The sequence below is a fragment of the Varanus komodoensis genome, unplaced genomic scaffold (genome assembly GCF_004798865.1).
Source record: "Varanus komodoensis strain SLA01 unplaced genomic scaffold, ASM479886v1 scaffold40, whole genome shotgun sequence".
Lineage (NCBI taxonomy): Eukaryota > Metazoa > Chordata > Lepidosauria > Squamata > Varanidae > Varanus > Varanus komodoensis.
The window spans coordinates 7108125-7127496 of NW_025335942.1; the positions used below are offsets into that span (position 1 = coordinate 7108125).

General features: G+C 43.3%; 1 protein-coding gene across 6 annotated transcripts in view; it reads left to right on the forward strand.

The window, feature by feature from the left end:
- RALGAPA2 (Ral GTPase activating protein catalytic subunit alpha 2) overlaps positions 1-19372 on the forward strand; it is a 154574-nt gene that overhangs the window by 32718 nt on the left and 102484 nt on the right. For all 6 annotated transcript variants that reach the window (XM_044442946.1, XM_044442948.1, XM_044442950.1 and 3 more), the window contains exons 15-22: positions 469-706; positions 4255-4419; positions 10740-10901; positions 12290-12366; positions 13583-13658; positions 13823-13993; positions 16077-16270; positions 17856-17954. In XM_044442946.1, coding sequence (XP_044298881.1) covers positions 469-706; positions 4255-4419; positions 10740-10901; positions 12290-12366; positions 13583-13658; positions 13823-13993; positions 16077-16270; positions 17856-17954 — 1182 coding nt within the window. The remainder of the gene's footprint in view (positions 1-468; positions 707-4254; positions 4420-10739; positions 10902-12289; positions 12367-13582; positions 13659-13822; positions 13994-16076; positions 16271-17855; positions 17955-19372) is intronic.

Genomic DNA, 19372 nt, shown 5'->3' on the forward strand with positions numbered 1-19372 from the left:
TTTGTCACTTTGTTTCACATTTTTCTGACTTAAAAATTGTTGCAGAACGGATTAACCTTGTTTACATTGAACCTCCCTGGGAAATTTAACTTGGCTCACGACCATTTTGGGTCACGACCAGAGCCCTGGAACGGATTAAGCTCGTGAGCCAAGGTACCACTGTCATTCTTCTCTTGGAGAAGAGGGAAGTGGGAGGGATTGGTTAAGACATCAGTAAATGGGTTGGATGTTCTATCGTAAGCTACAGTTGGAAAGATTCTTCCGTCTAGATGTTGCAGTGTAAAAATGTCAGGCTGCAAAAATAGATAGGAACAAGTGTTTTTAGTTATGAAATTGGTTGCTTCTTTTGAATGGATTGATTTTATGTAATTAATATAATGCAGTGCATGGATGAGTGATACCGCCTCTAGAAACCAGTGTCTTAAAATTCTAGATAAAAAGTCGCTCCTTCTTGTCTCCCCATCACAGACTCTCATTGTGGCATGGATTCGGGCTAATCTGAATGTTTATATTTCTCGAGAACTCTGGGATGAATTGCTCCGTGTGCTGTCGTCTCTTACAGACTGGAAAGAACTAATAGTGGAATGGGCGAACATCATGGATTCGCTCACTGCTATTTTAGCGAGAACTGTGTATGGCGTGGAAATGACCAATTTGCCACTGGATAAGCTAAGTGAGCAAAAAGAGAAGATACAAAGAGGAAAAGGTAAACCTCGCTCAGGTGGACATGGGACAGTGGTGCACCTCGAGCTGGGAGGGTTCTTTCTGGCATGGATACTCGCTGATGCCGATGCAATTGTCTGTTGAGCCTAGAAAATCTTGTGCTGTTGCTTTATCCCAAAATTAAGCCCAAGCCCCACTCCCAACTACTCTGATGTTAACCTCCCCTCTCTCCACGTGTTGCCACCCAGGCAGTGAGGACCACCTGCTTTGTGTGGCAGGAGGAAGGGTATTTTTAACAACAAGAGCAGCAAAAACCTGGCTTGGAGGGCCAGCTTGGGGGCATCTCCCACTTTCTCCTTCAGGCCAGTTTTTCTGCTTGCTCTCACAGTGTTTAAAGGTAAAGGTTTCCCCTTGACATTAAAGTCCAGTCAGGCCTGACTCTAAGGGGCGGTGCTCATCTCCATTTCCTGGCCGAGGGGGCCAGCGTTTGTCCGCAGACAGTCTCCGTGCGCATGTGGCCGGCATGACTAAACACCAAAGTGCACGGAACGCTGTTACCTGCCCACCGAAGTGGCACCTTTTCATCTACTTGCATTTGCATGCTTTCGAACTGCAAGGTCAGCAGGAGCTGGGACGGAGCAACAGGAACTCACTCCGTTGTGCAGATTCGAACCGGCGACCTTTCGATCACCCAGCCCAGCAGCACAGCGGTTTAAACCACTGCGCCACCTGCATCCCTCTCACAGTGTTTAGAAGCATGTTATTCGCTGGGTCTGCCCCTTACAGAAGAGCTGAGGGAAAAGAAGACAATGGCAGCACCCAAAACAGGGCCAAGATGCCTGTCTTAGGGCATCCAGAACCACTCAGACTTGGTCGCATCTCGTTGGGCTTCACCATCCATGCCTTTTCAGGCCTGAAAGAGTTCAGTGGGGCTTGTGTTCTCTCCTCCCCCAACGATGTAGGAAAGATCAGTCTTTGGATGCGGAAATTTTAAGCAGGTCCCTTATCATGGAATCCTGGAACAGTAGAGACGGAAGGGCGATTGGGCCGTCGGTTCCAGCCCTTTGCTCAGCGCTGGTCTCCAGCTTGCACCGTCCCGCTCAGGCGGCTGTCCTGAATGGCTCCAGTGTGGACGGCCCACCACCCCCTGGGTCATGCCTTTCATTGTCCTGCTGCTCTGTCAGTCAAGACATTCCTCCAGGTGTCCTGACAGAATCTGCCTTCCTCTAACTTGAGCGGGTTGTTCTGCATCTTGTACTCTGGGATGACAGAGAAAAGATGCTGTCCTTCCAATCCATGACATTCTTCAAGTATTTGTAGAGTGCTATCCCATCTCCCCTCAGTCTTCTCTTCTCCAGACTAAGCATGGACTCCAGACTTCCCATCTGTCCTGGGAGGGCTTCAGCTCCCCAGATCATCCTCATTGCCCTCCTCTGAACCCTTCCCCGCTGGTCTGCATCTTTCCTAAACTGGTGCCCAGAACAGGAGACAGTGCTCCAGATGAGGCCTAACCCGTGCTGGATAAAGCAGAACTACCATTTCACTGGGGATGCAGGTGGCGCAGTGGTTTGAACCGCTGTGCCACTGGGCTGGTAGATCGAAAGGGCGCCGGTTCGAATCTGCACAGCAGGGTGAATTCCCATTGCTCCGTCCCAGCTCCTGCTGACCTTGCAGTTCGAAAGCATGCCAATGCAAGGAGATGAAAAGGTGGCACTTCGGTGGGCAGGTAACAGCGTTCCGTGCACTTCGGTGTTTAGTCATGCGGCCCCACGACCACGGAGACCGTCTGCGGACAAACGCTGGCTCCCTCGGCCGGGAAGCGGAGATGAGCACCGCCCCCTGGAGTCAGGCATGACTGGACTTCGTGACAAGGGGAAACATTTTCCTTTTTACCTTTACCATTTCACATGATTTTGGAAGTGACAGGTAGCCTGTAATAGACTCCCGCCACTGTGCCCCTTTTATTCCTTATTCCATTTACATCAATCCAGATGCTCTTGGTGGGGCTACCAAGTTCATCCTCCCATATTTCTGTGCAGAGCTAGGTGCCTGTAACCTATAGTGGGACTCCGCCTCCCTTTCTGTTTCTTCTGCTCTTGGGCAGGTTGTAGCCTTCAGTGGCTGAATTCCAGTCATGGGAGTCGTCCTGTCACCTGCCAGATCATGTTCACCCTCCTGTGTTAAGCGTTCAAGTTGGTGCTGCTTGTTTCCTATACTCCAAGCATTAGCATGTGCTTGGAGAGTTGGTCTCTCTGCCATGATGCACCAGCCTTTGTCCATCATCGCACTAAAGTGCCCTTCTCCTTTTCTTGTGCCCCAGACTTTGGTTTCCAGCCAAAAGGTTGGTCTGGGTCTTCAGATCGTTCTCCTTGGATACATTTTTGTTGGGAAAGGATTAGCCCAACACTTTATTTATTTATTTATTTATTATTTTCCGATTTATATCCTGCCTTTTTCCTACAAAGGGCTCAAGGCAGCTTACCTCATTCTCCTCCTCCATCTTCTCCCCACAACAACAACCCTGTGAGGTAGGTTGGGCTGAGAGTCTATGACTGGCCCAAAGTCACCCAGTTGGCTCCATGGCCGAGCGGGGACTCGAACCCAGATCGCTTGAGTCCCAGTCCTGTGCTCTTAACCACTACACCGCACTGGCTCTCATTACATGAGCTGGAATAAAAAATGTCCCCAAACCAGGGCTTCATCTGGTTTTTGAAGGACATTTTCCCTTCAGGCATTCTTTCTGTACAGAAAAAAAATCAACATGGTAGATGGAGGAAATCTGGGATATTGTTTGCTCTCATGCAGATGGCAATCTCCTGGAAAGAGATTTGTATGTGTAATTTCTGTGTAAATTCTGCAATCCAAAATGCGCCTGGGATCATTTTTATCCCAGTCTGTTGGGTGAGGTGAACTCATGCATCTTTGAAAAACATCTATTGGCATGTGCGGGAGGTGATCTTAACCCTCCTATGTAGCTCATTCCAACGTGGCACCTGCAGGAAAACTTCCAAATAAACCGTTCGCATTGTTTGACACACACCAGCATCACACCTGGTTCGGAGATGAGCAGGTGAGAGAGCGCTGCTTCCTGCATGCATGGTGCTTCCGCTCTTCCTCAGAACCTGCAGATGGCCTGTGCTTAAGTTGTCGAGTGTGACATGCAAACGCTGGAACCCCGGGCTGTTGAGGAGCCTAGCAGCTGACCTTACAACAAGCCACGGGTTAACCTCCGGGTTGTTTTGAACAGCAGCAACTCAGCACTGCGGGTTTTCTTGTCACCCTCAACATTTTGCATGGGGACTCAGTGTGGGTTGTTGATTAAAAGGGGTTGTGCTCATTTGTTATTTACCTGTGAGATCTCACTACGCACAACCTGGTACCTGCCGTAGGTGAAGCGCTTGCTCATGGGATCGGCATTACAATCCTTTTTTTAAAAGAAGTATCATCTCCATCTTCAAGGAGTGCTTACGTCTGAGATTATGCAACTGATTAATGGCAGTAATGGGATGAATTTCTACAGTTTCTCCTTCTGAAGTGTCTCAGTTTAAATCTGCTGTCACTGCATTCTGTCTGTATTCCACTATCTGGAAGGTGGCGCTTCGGAACCTCAGAAGGGAGTCGCAGTGGGAAGATCATTTTCTTTAAGCTGGAGGAATCATCCTGGCGTTGTGGAACCAATGAGGTTTCGGAGTGCTACCACCTCGGGAGTCCCAGGAATCGAAAAAGCAAGGAATGTAGTGCGTCAGCGTGCAACAGGTTAGGCACGGGCAATTTAATGCCCTAAGTATCAATCAGAAACTGAATGCTGGTGATTTCCTTCCTTCCTTCCTTCCTTCCGTCCTTCCATCCGTCCGTCCTTCCTTCCTTCCTTCCTTCCTTCTGTCCGTCCGTTCTTCCTAGCAACTGGAATGTATTTCTGTCACCTGATATGAGGTCCTTTGGGCAAACGAACTGCCTTCTAGCCATTTCAGCTTTTGTCATGGCCCCTGCAATTGTGTGATTGTTCATGTATGTGGCAGTTTTAATGCAGAGCCTCCTCAGCCCCCCCCCCCCCATTTCACTACATGTGAGTCGAGGGATGGGCCAGTGTGGTTCGCCTCGGTCTGGTCCCGGCAAGAGGCACGCGGCCTTTGTGATGCAGGTTTGGCGGGAGAGAGAGAGAATCCCTTTCCATTTTGGAATTTTTCAGTGTTAGTTATCTGGAGTTAATAAAGCCCCGCATCCTTCCGCTCGCTTCAGGATGCACCATGCCCGTGACGTACTCAAACTGCAAGGCAGCAGAGGAGGCAAGCTCTATCCACAGGAACCGAGACTTAGAAGACATCTGCATCCCAAAGAAATTTCTCTAAGCGGCCCCTATCTTTTCTGAGCGAGCACAGGAGAAGAAATGTTCTGGAAAGAGTAACGCGTGCCTCTACAAATTGTATTTATGTTAGAATTACAAACCTTTTTATAGTGTTATATAATCCTTCTGAAAGAGAACGTAATATTATTCCATTAACTTCCTGCTTAATATTCCCAAATGAGCTTCAAGTGCTTAACAAGCACTTCTTTTTCAGGGCTCCTGTGACAGGGTTTAGACCATCCATATTAATTGTATTGCTTTTAATATATTAATTTATGTTTTAGTTTTACTTGACTGCGCGTATCTTTTTTATCTTGTTTTATTGATTATGATATTTTAACCCTATTGCTTTACTTAATGCTATTTATCAGAACTTCTACTTTCATGGCCTCCCAGAGAGTTGCAAGGGTAACTGGCAACTTTCCAACAAATCCAATCCATTGATCAATAAAATAGATGCTTGTTATTCAGATAACGCAAAGAATTGTGGATCCCAGGGTGGGAGATTTGGAGTACCAGTGAAGGGAGCTTGAGAGATGCAGATTTGCAATTCTCTCTGTGACTGTCCTATCTATTCCAGAGTAATGTGGGCGACATGTGGGAGGCTGCAGATGGAAGGGGGAATTAGTGGAAATTGCTTCCTGTCTAATTTCCGTGTGCACCAGCCTCTCTAAATTGCCAAGCATTCTCTGCAGGGCTACTTTGGATACAAGCCTAACAATCTCCAATTAAAATCTTGCAGCCATGAATACACTAAGCGCTTTATTAGTTCGGCGCTTTTCAGACATTCCAGATCAGTTCCTAACAAAGTGGTGATCCGCTTTCATAAAAATATCTTTCGATAAATTCTTCCTTGGGAGAAGTTGAAAATGTTGCAAAAGTTTGCTGCAGCCTAGTTAGTATCTGCCACACAAATGCAGAGATGCTAGAAAATCTGAGAAGCATTGGGATATATGTAACACTGGTGTTCTGAACTTTTTAAAGAGGATCGAATGCATTAGATTGCCAACTTAACACGTAAGAGATTTACAGCATTTAGAATTATGAAAGTCACAATTGTTAAACCGCTAATTATAACACAGAAAACATCAACATTGCTGGATGTAAAAGGGAATGTTATTATATGGACTTAGAAATAGTATGTACATCTTGGCACTGGATGCAGAAGTAGAAAATGTTGCTATATTTAGAGGTGAAACTTAGAAAATAAACATCACTGTAATATCGTATAAGGGCTAAAAATAAAGTTAGAAATTCATTTGAACTTGGTATTATTGAATTCCATAGTAGCATCATAAAGCTGAACATTTACCTTAAAGTAAACCCACTGAATCCTATGTGACTTGCTTTTCAGGAAATATGCAGCAGATCAGACTAGACATTTTGCAGTGTTTCTAGAGCAAAACTAGCTTTCTTTTTATTCTTATTTCAAGACATTTTAATTTATTTTTAATTATCCCTCACTCTGTAACAATAAATGCTAATCTTTAAAATACTATCATTACCCAAGTTTGTTTCCCTAATCAGAATTACTGTCTGAATGATCTAAAGGTTTTGATTTTGAACTTCTGCTGTCCGCATCAGAAAAGGAAGGTTTGCCCCCCCTCGAAGCAAACTTCTAAACCCCTTGTCCCCTGATTATGATTTGCAAAGATTTATCAGGTTCTTTGACTGAGGACTCTCAGGCTGTGTAGCGTGAAGCTCATGTTACCATATGCATGACAGACAAAATATTGGAAGATGTTCTATATTTTGAGAACTTGCAAGAACTTTTCCAGAATCAAGCCATGGTGGCAAGTACTGATAATTATTTCAGCATAAACTTTCCTGGGATAGAGCTCATTTCACCATGTACATCCAGTGCCCTCTGTAAGAAAGGGCAGATAAATTGCAGATAAATCGGTTGCAATCTCTCTGGAAATCAGCAAAGCTGAGATGAGAGCCTGCTTCCGAAGTGGCGCACGTGGCATTTGATTATCAGGGTGGTCCCAATTTTCTGCTTTCTGTTCCTAATACATCTCTTTCCCAATTTTGCATGATTGTGTTAGAATTTTGTTCGTATTCACACAGGTGTTGAGAATTGTCCCTTTTCAGTAGAGAGCAAAACAATGCAGTCCTGAGCATAGACGTGTTTAACCTCCGTCTCTCTTGGCTGCTTTTACTGTTTCCTGTTCACTTCAGCAGTGTTTTCTTGCTGCTCTTTGGGTTGGAGGTCTTGTTCGCAAATAGCTCTGTGTCCCTCCTTGCCCCGAGTGGGCACAATTTAAGCCATTTGGGCAGTTCACTCGACCATTTCGCACAGGAGTTCTGATAATCAAGCTGTCTCACTGCATCTGCAGCAACGGCCCGAGAGGCAAAACACTGGAAAGGTGATGCCTTTTGCATCGCTTTATTGCCACAGCAGGAAAAGCTCTAGCTCTCAGATTTTTAAAGCGTTACTTAAGTTCTGCCTGCAGAAACTTTACTTTTCTGTATCTATTCCCTATTTGGACAAGAGGATTAGGTTATGATAGTGAAGACTGACACTTAAAAGATAATTCTAATCAAAATTACCGTTTGTTTATTTATTTAGTTCATTTATTTAAAACTTATTCCCTGTCCACCACTGGGGTCTCAGGACATCTTACAATAAGAAATAAGATATTTTTTATCTTATTATATTATTAAGATAATAAGATAGTAAGATAAGATAATAAGATAATTATCTGATAATATAATTATATAAATTTATTTTTTATAATTATACCAGTGAAACCTCTGCGTAAATGTGTTCAGTAACTGAATATACATGTTAGTTTCTGGTTTTGTTTAAAATTCCGATATGAAAGACAAAATCTACTTTGTTTGTGCTCCCTTATTTTTTATTTTTTCCACCACTGTTTGGCGTATTGTTGCCATTTTTCTACAGGTGTTCACATATTCCTGGGTGATGGTATAAAAGCCTTTTTGCTCCAGAAGAGTCAGCATGTGGACCCAAGGTTAATAATTTTTGCTAGTAATCCACTCGTCACACCTAGGAATTTTTAAAAAATAGTAATATTTGCAACTACAGAGGAAATATCTCTTCTCTAACAGTGTTTTAGTGAAGAGGTTAATCAACTGGCTTTCAAATAGGTTCCCTTTTCTGTGAATAACGCAAATAATTTTGTAGATTATACCTTACTGAATTCTTTGTGCTTGACATTAATAGAAATGAAATAACGTGTGCCTGAGGATGCATGTTTAAGAAATGTTTTTCTTGCTCTCTTCTTTTTCTCTCTCACGGAATATTTTACTAAACGAATGTTACTGTCTTGATTTTTGTTAATTTATTTTCCCACGGAAGCTAAGCGAAGCCAGTCTATCAGCAACTGTGCTCAACTCTGTGAGGTTTTGCCAGCCACTAAAAGTGTCCCTCTTCTCCTTCACACTGTGAGCTCTGTCTTACCTGGTTTCTCTTACACTTACTCTCACACACTTTCAGGTATGGTATTTAAACCTGTTTTGCTTCTAAATGTCCTGCATTTGCTGAACTGTGTTTTACGTGCAACATTTTGAACAAGGATCTTTTTGTCCTAAAAGGGCAGTTTGCATGCAGTAGCAGACGCGTTATATCCCAGGAGTGAGCATCTGTCCTGGCCCAGTGGCTTCACCAATGTGCTCGTGGACCAACTGCTTTTCTCCTTGTCTTCCTCCCTAGTTTTTGACACTCGTAAATTCACGGTGTGGTTGAAGCACTTCATCTCCGTGGCCTCGATTTGATCTCTGTGTGATAAAGAGCACTGGATACCAGTGGGGACTTGCAAAACGATTATAAAACCCAAACCAGTGGAAAAATCACCTGTAGGTGGGAGGGTGTCCAGTCAGACTGAGCACTTAGTTAAGTGAACCACATCTGCATCTACCAGCGGTGAAAAAATACAATCGTTGGATGGAAGGCCCCTTACTTTACCTATAGCGAGGCCAAAGGAAGATGCAAGATGTTCACCCAAAGCACCCCAAGCAAGCACCAACATGGTGATCAATGCAAAGCAGCAGCAGCAAGCAAGAGTGCCTGGATCAAGCCCTTTGGCCTGGATCTTTGGCCGAAAGAAAGCTCCCGCGAGGCTGTGCCCTCAAGACTGAGGCCAAGAAAAGGGACTGGGGAAGGCAGAGAAAGCAGCGTGGCTTCATCACCACCATGAGGTGTCTTCACAGTGCTCAGCAAATCTTTCCTTCTTCCTTGCACATTCCCACAAAGTCCTTACTGGAGTATATAGAAACATGGAAACAGAGCAAGTCAGAAGGGGTCTCCCAGGCCATCTAGTCTGACCTCGATATGCAGTGATCAAGGAAAGAGTTGCTGAGTCCTGCCCCAAACCCTCATCATTAAATCATCCATGCATTTTCCCAGCCTCCAAAAATATATGAGAGAGAGCAAGGTTTAAACTTGAGTTCACGAAATAGGATTTTCTGAACCAAGCATCCCTGTAATAGGAGTTCAGGCATTTCTTTGGGGAGCTGTATTTCCTTTTCTGTTGCTGATTATCAGAATTGGATGCCTTCCCAGAGATGGCGCCGCATCTCTGGGACTGTGATACTAAAACTGAAAACAGGAGATGTGTCACTAAACTGAAACATTTAGCCTGAGGAGGAGAGGAAAAGAGGTCATCTAACATTCCTGACACAGCTAACGATGCTTATATCTGGCAGAAATACCTGTGTATGAAAACATGGTATTGAGCCACTGGAAAAGCAAATTCATTTGCAATTGCAAGTTGCGTATTGCATAGCAGTGTTCTTCAGGGTTCCTTGCTGATCCTCACAAAAACACTGGCAGAATTTATGTATGTATTTATTTATTCATTAAAACATTTCTATGCCGCCCCTTGCCAAAGCCTCGGGGCGGCTCACAACACAAAATAAAATACAATAAAATACAAATAAAATAAATAAAATAGAATAGAATAGAATAATGCACTGAAGTGGAAGAAGCAAATACAAATATCTTTAAATTTCATTTACGCAATTTGCAGGCATCATCCTTTCCCAAAACTTAGTGTGGGTGCTGTTTTAGCCTTTAAAGCATTGGAGGTACTGCAGAGTCTGTCCATCTCTCTTTGATATGTATTTATTTTACGTGCATGCATTCGTTTTGGACTGGCTTCTGCAAAGGGATTAGATCTGAGAAGACTTCTACACTAACTAGCAAACGGATATTTAGTATACACAAAAGCCAAGATACTCCAAGTATTAGAAAAGAAAAGCAGGACATTTTGCGTAATGTTTCAAACTTATAATGTGAAAATATTTCACAACTGCTGTTTTTCCACTGTAAAATGGTAGGAAGTTTACAAGGAAGGAGCAATGTTCAGAAAAGTGTGAGAGTTTTTTTTTTTTTTAAGTATACAATTTGCATCAATAACATATCCAGGTGGTGAACAGTAAAAGGGGAAAATGGTAATAATAGTAATTGAAATACAGAATTAAAACCATTAAAATCAAATCATGCGAATTTTAAATCTCCTCTTGCATGCCTCTTCTAACTTCTAAGTCATACGCCTTTCTCATCATTTTGCAGTGGAGAAGTAATTCACTCTATACCAATAAAATGTAGATCAAACCTAAGCTGTAGTTAACTTTCATTTTGTGTTCCCTATTAATACAGTGCAAATAAGTTAATGACATAAATGCTGTTGACATTTTTCCCAGTATTCAGGATGGGCACGTGTAATTTTTGTATGGTTGAAAGCTTTTTTATTAATCCCTACAGAAGCAGAAGAATATCAACAGTCAGAAAATGGAGCAGAATACTACCAGCAGGAAAATATGGCAGGAACAGAAAGTGATGAATCATTTTTAGACCAGGAGCAACTAACTCGCAGCAGCAGTACCTCAGATATTAGAGACCAATGTAGTGCTGATATCTTTCAAGGTAATTTATAAGTAACAGGAAAAACTTGTGTTTGGTACAAAACACATTTGACATCACATGCCGTTTTCCATCATGTGTCGTGTATTTTGCTGTACTGAACACAGTGTTATGCTAGCGTTTTAAAAGCTCTGATTTTTCACCGAAATGTTAGATGTGTGACTTTATTTATTTATTTGTTTAAAACTTTTGTACACCTTCCCCCAGGCAAGGCATCCTGGGACAGCTCACAATCAATACATAATCCATAAAATCAAATACATTAAAACAACCCAAGCAATAAAAACATATAACCAATAAAATGTGACTGTTGCATTAAATAGTAGTTTTTAAAATACTGATTAAATAAAAATGTTTTGACCTGGCGCCAAAAAGAGTATAAGCTCGGTGCCAAGTGAACCTTTCCGGGGAACACATCCCATAATCTGGGTGCCCCCACAGAGAAGGCCCTACTTCAAGTAGATGCCCTTTTTACCTCCTCCTGGGAGGGTTCTTGGAGTAGGGCCTCCCTCGCTGATTTTAAGGGGCGTGAGGGCAAATACGGAAGGAGACGTTCTTCCAGACTTTAACTAGATCTGTATAGCAACTTGCCAAGAAAGATGTTTTTAATCATTTACGCTGCAGTAAGTGTGATCAAATATGGTAGGAGTGTCCATTCTTGTAAAATAAAATGATCCGCAAGGACTGAAATTCTGTCGGCACTTACTTGAGAGTAAGCCCTACTGAGCACAGTGGGATTTAGCTGCAAGTAGACATGTGCAGGGTTGACTATAAAGCCCGTTTTGGGGATGGTGGGGAAATGCTCCCAATTTTGTGTGCAAAACCTTTAGAAGTTTCAGCAAAAAACTCATAGATTTTAAGAGTTCTCCTAATCACTCATGTTGTAAAGAATCGTTGCTCATATCATTTTAGAGCACAGTCCTAAAAAACAGTGCCCTTAGGCAGAGGATTTGACTATTAGACTCCAAAGGTACTCTGCGAGAGAAAAGCCAAGTGAGAGAAGCAACAAAATGTTTGTATTTCTCTCTCTCGCACGACTTCACCAATAACCCCACGGAGCGCTGCAGCTGTAAGCAAGCAACCTGTCCCTGATTCTTTCCAAGGGTGGCAACACAATTAAAACTTGAAACCTCCTGCTGACGAGTGTCATTTCGAGGAACAAACCCTGCTCAGTTTAAACTTTCTCTGGGCAGCATTTCATTTGCATTTCATGTAAATCTTCTTTATCTTCTTCTTGAATATATAAGAAGGATATAAGCACGTCGTTTAGAAAAAGTGGATGTTTGGTAGGTCGCACTAACAAAACAATTACTCGTTTTTGATAATCCTTATGCTTCTTGAATTAAACATTTTGACGGTTTTTTTAAATGCATTTTCATTTTCTACTGCAGCTAGAAAAGTGGGAAGCTCACAGAATTTAATTTCAGGATCCAGTGGGAACGTCAGCAAGGAAAATGTCATCCGAGAAGTAAGTAGCGAAGTTTATCATGCATGTGAAGTAAGATACGGTGTTTGTGCTATATTATATGCAAAAAAGGCCTTTTACAAAGGTGTCTCAACTTAAATGGGAACATTTTGTCAGTTGTATAACAGAAGGAAACTGTGACACATGAAGAATTTGTTTTGAAATTCAAAACAAATTGGTACAGGTTCATGGAGTGTTTTCATGTTTGCGGAGCGGTTTGGTTTGTAGAGCAGTATTACAGGATTGCTCATTGGTCTTCCTTTATAAGGGTGCAATCCTGCATATATTCAGGCAGAAAGAGAGTCCTAGCATGCAACGGGCTGACTAGATGGATAGATGTCAGCAGTTGTAGGACTTTCTCCCTTCCTAAACGTGTATAGGATCATGTCCATCTGTTATTTACAGCTTGCCTTGGTCTGTTCCGTGTTCGGACCAATTCTTTATGTGCTCTGTTAGATTTCTCAGTTCGGCATAAAAATGAGAGATGTGAGGGCACAAAATAGCTGGGAAAAGTCAGGAAGAACAACAGTTTTCCTCTGTGGATTATAATTCTGCAATTAAAAGAAAAGAAAAGCAGTAACTTTCAGGGTTTGGTAGAGTTCCCAGTTAAACCTCAACATGCTGCCTCAGTTGTAAAACTGTTAACCACTGCTACCCAAAATAAACCTGCCGGTGGACATGGGCTTGAAGCCCATAAAGGTGATTTTTCTAAAGGAACAAAAATTGAATTTTTTATCCATTAGAGTTTTGCAAGCGGAATAGTACGTCAGTCTTCAAATACTTGGTTGGGATCACTTAAAGATTCTTGAATTAAATAGTTTGGGTCATCATTCGTAATATACAAGAAAGCCATATCCAGTTAAGTAAGCCTCTTGGCTGGAATCAGATGTTTAAGGGACTGGTCGGACAGAAAGTGCATCCCAGTACAGACAGACAGAATAAGTTGTACAATAACCTTTTTCTTTTAATGAAAGTGAGAAAATACAGAAACATAAGAACAGAACAGGGGCCTAAAATGTTTTTTAATTGCTTATAAAATTGCCAAATTTAGAATAGTATAGTTACATTTAAAAAAAAACAAACCCATTTCTTCTCTATAATTGGCAGATGTTCCTGACAAGAAAAAAATTATTGGGATGATGTACCTATGTTAGCTTTTGATCATCAAAAAAGTGTCAGCCATGCAGCTGTCTTTTTTCTCCTGAAATATTTCCTGTAGGCAAGCAACTCTGCCACTGAACTTGATCTCAGAACAGACATGGACCACTCCAATGGAAGGCCCAGAGGAGAAAAGCGTGAGTCCCAATAGGACGCCACTTCGTAGTTCTGTCGGACCGGTTTGTGTTAGAAAGTGTGGATCCCACTATTAGCATCTCCAATAAACCGACCTTATTTCGGTTGACATTTGAAGAAACTTCATTCCCCTGAGCGGGTTTATTCATTACCTTTGGTTCTGCAGGTGGAAGTATTAATGGCGACACTGCGGATGGATATAACAATGAAGTCGATGCAGCTTCCTGGCAAGGCTGTGAAGAAAACCAGGATATCAGCATGCCCGGAGAGATATCCGTTGATCCAGACTCACGCCACTGGTTGCATGTGAATCCTTCGGGTGCTACCAATTTAACAGGTATCTCTGTTTGAGGAAATGCCGGGGTGCAAGAAAGAGGGAAAGAGGTGTTGGTACGCTCGTGGCTCAGTTTGCCCCTCTTCCTTGCTCCTTTGGCCTGTACAAGGGTGGAGAACCCGTGGGTTGCTCGCAGCTCAGCCAACCCTCACGTGGGTGGGATTTCCTACCCATTTATGTTTATTCTCTTGGCAAGCAGTTGGCCTGGGAACACGGCAAATGTCTCTTTATGGAACAGGTGGAAGTACTCAGGTATTGGCTAGTCTGAAGAGAGGAGAGCGATGTGAGGTGCTTATTTTCTGAGGTACAAGGTAGATAGTATAAATCTTTGAGGATAATCTGCTTTTGCAGCACTAGAGGGTGCTGAAAACCCACTAATCAACCTCTAGAACTGAGAAATTCTGTGATGAATGATGGCAGGAATATTTATTTATTTAAAACATTTCTATCCTGTCCTTTCCATAGCCTCAGGGCAGCTTACAATAATTAAATAATCATATAAAAGACAATTAAAATATTCAATAATAAACATTAAAACATTCGAGAATAAGAATCGTTCAGGATTAAAAGAAGGAAAGAAAGGAAAAGAAGAAAAAGAAAATGTGACTATAAAATGTTATTAATTTCTTATTAAAATCATTAATTTAATTAGGAAAATGATGGGTAAATAAAAAGGTCTTTACGTGGCCCCGGAAAGAGTAGAGCGTCGACACCAGGCAGACTGCTCTGGGGAGCATCTCCCATAGCATGGGCGCCACCGCAGAGAAGACCCTCCTCCGGGTAGATACCTTCCATACTTCCTTCAAAGAGGGTTCCCGGAGCAAGGCCTCCCCTGCCAATCTTAAGGGGCTTGAGGGCATGTAGGGAAAGAGACGTTCCTTCAGGTATCCTGGTCCCAAGCCGTTTAGGGCTATGTAGGTTAGTACCAGCACCTTGAATTGGGCTTGGGCTTCAACTGGGAGCCAGTGAAGCTGTTAGAGGACCGGCGTTATATGAGAATAACACCCAGTCCCCGTCAGCAGCCCGGCAGCTCTACTTTGTACCAATTGAAGCATCTTGACCATTTTCGAGGGCGGCCCCATGCAGAGCACGTTACAGTAATCCAACACGTCGTTCAAAACCTCTGGGTTTTCCCAGGTTTGTCTTGCTTGTGGCTTTGAAAGGTTGGTTTATTGCCCTGGTTAGATTTTGTGAGTGTTTCTTCTAGAATCTTTTTAAAGTGTGTCTGGGCCAAACTTTTCCACCATGGAAGCCCACGTTGGGGTGAAAATGCAGAAATGTGTGCATTTTTGGCCCTGGCTTTTGCGTGGTATAAAACTGAAATCGCCACATGAATCATTTAACTTTTGGGTGAATTGGGTATATTAAGGATGGCATGTGCTGAGCATATTGAGTGGGAGGTTTTCTGGCCAGAACCTTCAACTCCTGATTGTGATCATGCCAGAGCGACAGAGGATGTGAATAATTCCCAGCTTTTTTTGTAGTGCTATACCTGCGCGTTTCTATTTGTTGGCAGAAACTAAAACGACAACCACTGTGGTTTCCTGGCAGGGACGTAAGCATGTCTGCAATCTCAGGGAAAAGAGGAACAGGAAGGAAAGCCCACGGCAAATGCAAAGAGGCTCACAACCACACTGGGGTCACCGTATTGCCAACTGGCGTCCTTGCCAGAAAGCATCACATTGATTTATCCGTGCAGGTTCCCAAGATTTGAGCCAACTTCAGTATAACTAAAGAAGAAAACCTATGCCAATAAAAGCAGGGTTGAATTCCAATAACAGGGCCCACAGAAATAGGGAACCCTTGTGGGTCTCCAGGAATATGCTTTTCTTTGGCTTTTCTCCAGGTGGCACTGATTTTGGGGATGTAGTAAAGTCTGGCACTTGGGGGTGCTGCAGTGAAGGCAACTTCCCCCACCAGGTGGCCTCCGCTGAGTGGCTGGCGCCCTCTGTAGGATGTGGAGGGTCCGGTTGCAGAACACCCGGGCGCATGGATCTGCTCTCCCTGCTGCTATAATATGCAGGTCCTCCATCCGCATATGTTTGGCTTTTTGTGAACTATTAATCATAATAATTTCCTCTTCCAGACAGCAGTGAATTCCTTGCTGACGACTGCAGTATAATTGCTGGTGGGAACCTTATTGGCTGGCATGCGGACTCTGCTGCCGTATTATGGCGAAGAATACTGGGAATTCTTGGAGATGTGAACAATATTCAGTCTCCTAAAATACATGCCAAAGTTTTTGAGTACCTCTTTGAACTATGGCACAAATTAGCGAAGGTTTGTATTCCGTCTGTCTTGCAGGGAGTGCAATAATGTGACAATGATGTTAAGAGCTAAAATGAATAAAGCAAAAAATAGCATCAAGTGTATACTCTGTCCCAGAACTTAAGAATAATACCAGTTTTGATGCTTTAAGGCCTTTTTTCAAAACTCTGGACCTGCAGCGAGATTTTATCCTTAACACAGACTATACCAGAGTGTGATATTTCATAAATAATCCTTGAACTCTGATTTTTAACCCTGAAAATTTCATTTAACACTTCAGGTGTTTGTGATAGGAAGAAGAATTGAGTTGAAGTCATCTGCTCAAATTAATTGGATTACAGCAGGGGTTATGCTGCAGAGGCCGGATTTCCGTGCTACTCCAGGGGCAGGTGCTTCAGAAGGCAAAGCGGGGACTGGGCAAAAGGAGCGAGGCCAGAATCCTCCAAATACTAGCATCTTTTAACAGCTAAGCCTTAGGAAAGATATTTCAAACTTTCAGAATCGGGGGGAAACTGCAAAAACCAAGAAAGCAGTAAAAAAAGCAGAGCCTTTGAGAAAGATGACCTTCAAGAAGCCAAAACACTTTTAGCCAAAATGAAGTATTTTGCAAACCTTGAAGAAAAAGTGAAGAAGAGGAGAATCCCTTCACGACCCTCCATACTCAATTGCAATGAATTTTTTCCTATTTTAATTTTATCCTATTGGTTCAGGCAACTCCAAGTCCTATTTGGAATGGAGTTGACGTGATGCAGAAGAGACCAGATCCTCTCTCTGCTCCTGAGACCAGGCCAAGTAGTCAGTCCTGAAAATGTTGGTGGTTGAACGAAAGGGATGTGGATGTCCGGGAAATGATGGACGGCCAGATTTGGCCGACAGGTAGACGGGGTTGGGACTGCAAGCCTGGAGTGCAAGAGGAACAAAATACTTACCAATGTGAAATTGAATCATGAGAAATTAGAACAAAAGAACCATGTTCTCAGTGCAAAGGGTGCTAGATGATTAAGACTTCTTCAGCAGGAAAGGAGAAAGTTTGCTCTTAGGGATTTTCCACATGAGGCTGTTGATACATTTAATCTCTAGGCAGGGCATTCATTTTCCTGATTTTCTGCTACATAACCTCTAGGTGGCGCTCTGCTAGAGTAGAATGACATAATCACACAAGTAGAAAAGTAAGTTTTCTTTGGCTAGCTTTCAAATAATACTCAATTTTTCCTGCTGTTAAAAAAGCAAAAGTGCCTTTTAAAAGCCATCAAAGCCAGAGGGTCAGGATATCAGCTGAGTAAGAAATGAGAGGGGCACGGTAAATGCTTTGCGTAGAAAAGGTCAGAGAACAGGAGCGAAGAAAGAACTGTAGTCACTAGTGTAGGGGAAGAATATAATGTCTCGTGTTTGCATCCTACAAGGTGAAGAAGAATGGTCAGACTGCATCTAGTATCAGTTGCCTAGTTTCTTAAATACGTTCTCCTTTGTTCAAGGACCCTGATGGGTTTGTGATTTTCTGAAGCACTCAGGAAACAAGGTTTGAGCCTTTGTAACTTAAGGTTAGGAAGGGATGTGCTATTCTGTACCAAAAATTGTTTTGTTTGTTTTGTTTTAGATAAGAGACAATCTTGCTATCAGTCTGGATAACCAATCCACCCCTTCTCCTCCTGTTTTAATTCCACCACTCAGAATATTTGCATCATGGTTGTTCAAGGTAAGTTAAGTGATGGCATACTTAGCAAAGTTTGCTGAAGCATTTACGCACCATGAATAATTAACTTCACGTGCCGTAGATAAATCTCCTTTCTGTTCTACTCTTGTTCATATCCAGTCCTGTATTACTCAATTCCCACAACAGATTTTTTAAAATGGAGGTAAGAATGCCTTACGGCACGGTCCCGTCTCCTCACCAGATGCTCACAGGCCTCCGAACGTCACAGCAAGCACCCCTCGCAGCTTGTCTCCTGCTAGCTAGACTAAGGCTTTATCAGGAATCCACATGGGGTAGGGGATCCCTCAGATTCCAAGATCCCTTGCCATCCAAAGCTTTTCTGCATTATAAATAGAAGCATGAAGAGATTATAAAAACTTACTGCCCAGTCAGTCAGCTCAGCATGGCAGTTTGTGGATGCACCTGAGCTGGCTGCCCCGAATCATTTACAGTATAGTCCAACCTCTCAAACTGCATTACTTCTGGTGCAAATGAGAGTGATCAATGGGGAAGAAAAGAGGGTGCGCACCAAGGTGTTTTGGTCTCTCTTCCCTGGCATGAAGAGACTCGCCAGGAAGCTTGGGTTGTCTCCAGGTGTGGAATGGAGTGGGTGGGAATCCTCCACGGCTCAGTCACTGGATCTGAAAAGCAACTTGCAGAAGGGTTGAGTAGAGGTGTCCACTCATGGAAGACTGGTTCAGAATAGAGCTGCCAGGTTGTTAATGGGGGCCGGCAGGTATGAACACAATACCAGTCCTTTTCCACCTACACTGGCTGCCAGTTGAAGTCCGGGCCTGATTTAAGGTGCTGGGGATGACCTATAAAGCCCTAAATGGCTTTGGGCCTGGCTACCAGAAGGAGCATCTCCTTCCAATATGTGCCTGCCTGCCCCTTAAGCTCTGGGGCAGAGGCCCTTCTCCCAGTGCCCTCCCTGAAGGAGATGAGGAGGGTGGCTCCCCGGAGAAGGGCCTTCTCTGCAGTGGTACCCCGATTGTGGAACCCACTCCCCGGAGAGGTTTGCCTGGCTCTGTCACTTCATTATTTTTGGTGCCAGGCTAAAATCTTTTTAATCTCCCAATGTTTTAAGATTTGATTGTTTTAATTGGGATTTTATCACTGTTGGTTGGAAATTTTATTAGGACTGTGTTTTATTTTATTTTATATTGTCTTATTGCTAGACTGTTCCGAGACCACCATAAGGGACAGTCTAGAAAAGTTTTGAATAAATAAGCAGCAATCAATAAGGCTGGGAGGTGGTTTCCCCTGCCCCTTCCTGCACGTGTCCACATCACACCGGTTGCTCCGCAGGGCCCCCAAACCCTTCGAGGCAGTTATACTGGGTGCTGCTTGCAGAGGGGCAATTTGCAGGCGCTGCTCTCCCCCCCCCCCCCCCCCCCCCCCCCCCCCCCCCGCCCCCCCCC